The sequence below is a fragment of the Temnothorax longispinosus genome, chromosome 9 (genome assembly GCF_030848805.1).
Source record: "Temnothorax longispinosus isolate EJ_2023e chromosome 9, Tlon_JGU_v1, whole genome shotgun sequence".
NCBI lineage: Eukaryota > Metazoa > Arthropoda > Insecta > Hymenoptera > Formicidae > Temnothorax > Temnothorax longispinosus.
Genome location: NC_092366.1, coordinates 4,508,434 through 4,512,505, shown reverse-complemented (window position 1 = coordinate 4,512,505; position 4,072 = coordinate 4,508,434). Strand labels below are relative to the sequence as shown.

Below are 4,072 nucleotides of genomic sequence, written 5' to 3'. Positions count from 1 at the left end.
CGTTATTTCATTTTTTTCGTCGATTATTAGAAAATAGCATATTATTTGCTTCTTTAAATTAAGATATTTTCAAATTCCGAATATGACAAGTAGCAACTGCGACCTCCGTCCAATAATCTTCCGAGATTGTAAGTACAACTACACATCATTATTCACAGACCATAATAAAATTCCTTCCAATTGATTGTTATCGTCCATTTGTTTTGCTATTGAGCTCGAAATTGAGCTATTCAATACATGCGCATGCTCACTTGCGCGCACATATACACATCAACACAATATATTCTATGTTACGCTATGTATATTATTACAATTTTTTGATCAATTTTTTGATTTTCTTAGTAACCGTTATAAATATTTGTAATAAATTAAAAAAACCTAAGCGATACAGACATAACACACATATTTTTTCTCTATCTCTCACTGCCGGTTTATCTCGTTCATGAAAAATTATTATGTATGTGTGCGTAATGTTCATACATACGTTACATAATTTTAATAATATATTATTATATGTATGCAGGCATTGACTCCACGAATTTTATTCGAAATGACCGCAATCGAAAGCTTACATTATATTGCTGAAAATTAAATGCAACTCCTCTAAAAATGTTACTCGATGATATACTTAAACATCAATAAATGAATTTAATATAAAATATTCATTATTTTAAAAGGTATTCTATTTTATTACTGTTTTCAGAAATAAAATATATAAAATATATACATATAAGTGGACCATGTAGACTAAAAATAATGATATATAAATTAAGTATGCTCTATCGAATAAACCTATTAGCAGCTCGGTCCAGACATTACTGAGATCCGATAATCAGCTCATAACTCGTCGTCTGGCGCAAAGGTTGGCCTCGCTGCATGTGAACTTGGTGAGACATGACCGTGTCTCTTGATTGATACAAATAAAGCTATGTGAAATATAATTCGAATTCCGCGTCTTTCTGAACATCCCAATTCGGAAGAGGGTAAAATCTTAATTAGCACGCAGCAGTTTAATAGATTCTCTGCTCCATCTTCTACATTTAAACAAATTTTTTAAAAATTATTACACAATCTTTTTTTTGGTATTTATTTTATAAATCTGAGATACATGGCTTTTATATCCACATGTTTATACATATAATTTTGGTATTTTTATTGCAAAGATAAGCAACATTACGATTGGGGAAAAACTATCTGCAAACAAATTTTTCTGGAGAGCATTTATATTTATTATTATTATTATGCCGAAAGTGTATGTATACGGTTAGTAAAAACTAAAATTGTTGCAAAATTGTCTAAGAGAATGAAATGAATTATGCCAGTAAATGCTTCCAGGCTTAAGCGCGATGCAAATTTCTCATTACTGTTACAGTCATTCAAACGTGAAAGTTTTACGATCCCTACTTTTATTGTACCTTAAACTTAACACAATTTCGTTATATCATATACACATCCTTTCCTGTATTTGTAAAAAGGAGTAGAGGAGAAACAGATAGAAGATCCAAAGAAAAACGTGAGATTTTCAGGGCCAAGTTCGAGCAAGGCAGGGAGCATTGCGAATACCAAATGCATTTATAATGGCGTACAATTCAATTATTCTATTTCTGAGAATTGCCCTGACGGACACACATGAAAATGGACGTACAGTATGCAATATTACGTGATTGCCCGCACGCGTTTACAAAACGATCCGGGGATTCATTGTCCAATCTCCCCGGATGGTTCGCCTCGGTACAGGAATGTAAGACAACACATTTTACAATATCATATGTGAAACCAGGAAATTACATCTTGTTTAATCATTTGTACGTATGTGTATATTAATATGCGTATGTGTGTGTATGTGTGTATATGTGTATGTGTGTAGTGTGTACTATGCATACTTATAAACTTGTCCATCTTTTTTTTTGTTACAATAGTCACTTTCACTTTATAAAATATTAGAACGAAATGATCCTCCTCTTCCTAACTTAGTTAACGACCACCTGTTTGCTCTTGATATACTTCAATGACATCATCATTTTCCATTTCAAGCTGAAATTAATGCGGGTCCTATTAAGAATACTTTCAATACTAGTTAACAGTTATCATTAATAAGTGTATGACATTTAGATAAATACTATCTATTTCTATATATATATTTATATATAGAAAATATTCCTTAATTCATGTTTCAAATAGTTTGTATTTCTTTAATTCTAAGTCCATCTTTCAAAATATTGTAGATATTTTACAAAAATGTTCATACAATAAATTCTTGATTTACAACTGATTAGAAATTAAGATCTTTACTTCCACAAAGTAAAATTCAATTTATTCTCCCACCAATTCCAAATGGGAAACCATGAAATTGATTTACCTGCTTTGGTGTTTCATCATCGTTGATTCTTTTACCGTCAAAGAGAAACCTAAGCGATGTCATAGGTACACCCTAAACAGAATTAAAATCGTTATCGTGTGAAGAATATTGCATTAAAAAAATGTCAGAAGATACATTTTACAATCTAGTACAGAAAATTTCGCATATAATGTTACAAACTGGAGCATTCATTTTTCAAATAATTTACATTTGAAAGTTGCAAGACGATCATTGTCATCAAATAAAGATCAACAATTCTCAAGATTCGAGGACTCTGGCGTTATAACTTACGATCTGAGGTTTTCGGAAATGTATCAGTAAACTGAAACGAAGTTATCTAATCTAGGGCGGGTCATAGTGAAATCTTATATACGCACACATATATATAGGCTATATATAGGGTGTCCCAGACCTACCACCCATTAATGGCAGATTCCAGAGACTCATTTTGAGACGAAAATTCTAATACCAAAATGCTGAGGCTATGATAATTTTTAAATGAGAAGCGTTTAAAGTTGAGCAATCAAATTGTCCAAAATTCGCGCGCTCATGTCACATTAAGTAGTAAAGGTGAAGCACATTTTCTATATTAGTTTCAAGATAGAATCGATACGCTTGAAAACACCTTCACTACTGTGCAATATGACATGACTGAGCACGCAAATTTTGAACAATTTTATTGGTCAACTTTAAACACTTCTCATTTAAAAACTATCATAGCCTCGGCATTTCGATATTAAGAGTTTTGCATCAAAATGGTCACAGGATAGTCGTCAACGGGTGGCACGGCAGTTCTGGAACACCCTGTATATATAAGATCGCCTCAGGTTCGTCTTCAGACATTCCGTAGTCAACAAAACGAGTCGTACAGCGTCTAAAGATAAACTTGAGACGACCTTAGATACAAGATCTAAATATGAAAATCACCCTAGGTATTCTAGCATCTATTTCTCCATTAGTCTACGTTCTTATCGCGTTGCTTCTCACAAAATTCCACGTGCGGCACGTGACGAGCGCGAAGCGAAAAATAATAAACGATTGTAGACCTACCACGCGATCGCTGTAGGACTTCTTCAGCTTGCCCATCTGAGTGGTCATCTTTACCCTAAAGTGAATTTCGTTGCTGTCCTGGAAAGAGAAAAAAGCGGAATCTCAGCGGGGATCTTGCGCGACGCGCGATAATTGCGGGACAATCGGGGACGTTTTTGGCATGCATCGCTTACGTTTCCGACGACTTTCAGCTTGATGTATTCTGAATTCGCGTCGCCTGGGCCGGCTTCGGGCTTTTGTTCCTGGTGGCACACGCGGAAAGGTTAGAACGCTAGTTTAAATTCTCTCTCTCTCGCTCGGCGAGATCGCGGTGCGGGACATTTTCCCGGCGGGCCGCCGATCGTCTCGCCGGCGGCGTCCGCGTACGCGGGATCGCGGCGTGGCGAGATCGCGGGGACGCCGGATCGCCCGTACCCGGGGCTGCTTACCTGATTGTCGGACATCGTTATTCAATTAAATTACACCAAACTTTCTTCACCACGCGCCAGAAACGCTAACCAAACACAAGCTCCGCAATATGGCGCTGTGCTTTTGTCAGTTTCACAGTCTACTCGCTTCTTGTAGCCGGGACTGCCGAGAGCGAAAGAACCCGTAACGGTCGCGCCGTTCGCAAACGCATCCGTTTTTCTCTCGCGACGCGAGTCGAGTTATGTTAGGTCAGGT

The 4,072-nt window shown here is 36.4% G+C and overlaps 1 protein-coding gene across 1 annotated transcript; it reads right to left on the bottom strand.

Annotated features, from left to right (window-relative positions):
• Positions 1 to 1,071: 1,071 nt before the first annotated feature.
• LOC139818785 (small ubiquitin-related modifier) lies at positions 1,072 to 3,999 on the bottom strand. Its single transcript, XM_071787686.1, has 5 exons — positions 3,838 to 3,999; positions 3,583 to 3,651; positions 3,410 to 3,487; positions 2,360 to 2,431; positions 1,072 to 2,034 (listed from the first exon to the last, which is right to left on the bottom strand). The coding sequence occupies exons 1-5, from the start codon at positions 3,850 to 3,852 to the stop codon at positions 1,975 to 1,977; spliced, it is 294 nt and encodes a 97-aa protein (XP_071643787.1). The 5' UTR covers positions 3,853 to 3,999; the 3' UTR covers positions 1,072 to 1,974.
• Between the last annotated feature and the right edge of the window lie 73 nt (positions 4,000 to 4,072).

Bases quoted from the DNA above. Each gene is read 5' to 3' on its own strand.
- LOC139818785 (XM_071787686.1), bottom strand. The intron at 2,432-3,409 runs GTAGGTCTACAA...AATTCTGTTTAG, and splicing joins AGTCCTACAGCGATCGCGTG to GGTGTACCTATGACATCGCT. The intron at 2,035-2,359 runs GTAAATCAATTT...CATTAATTTCAG, and splicing joins ATGATGAAACACCAAAGCAG to CTTGAAATGGAAAATGATGA.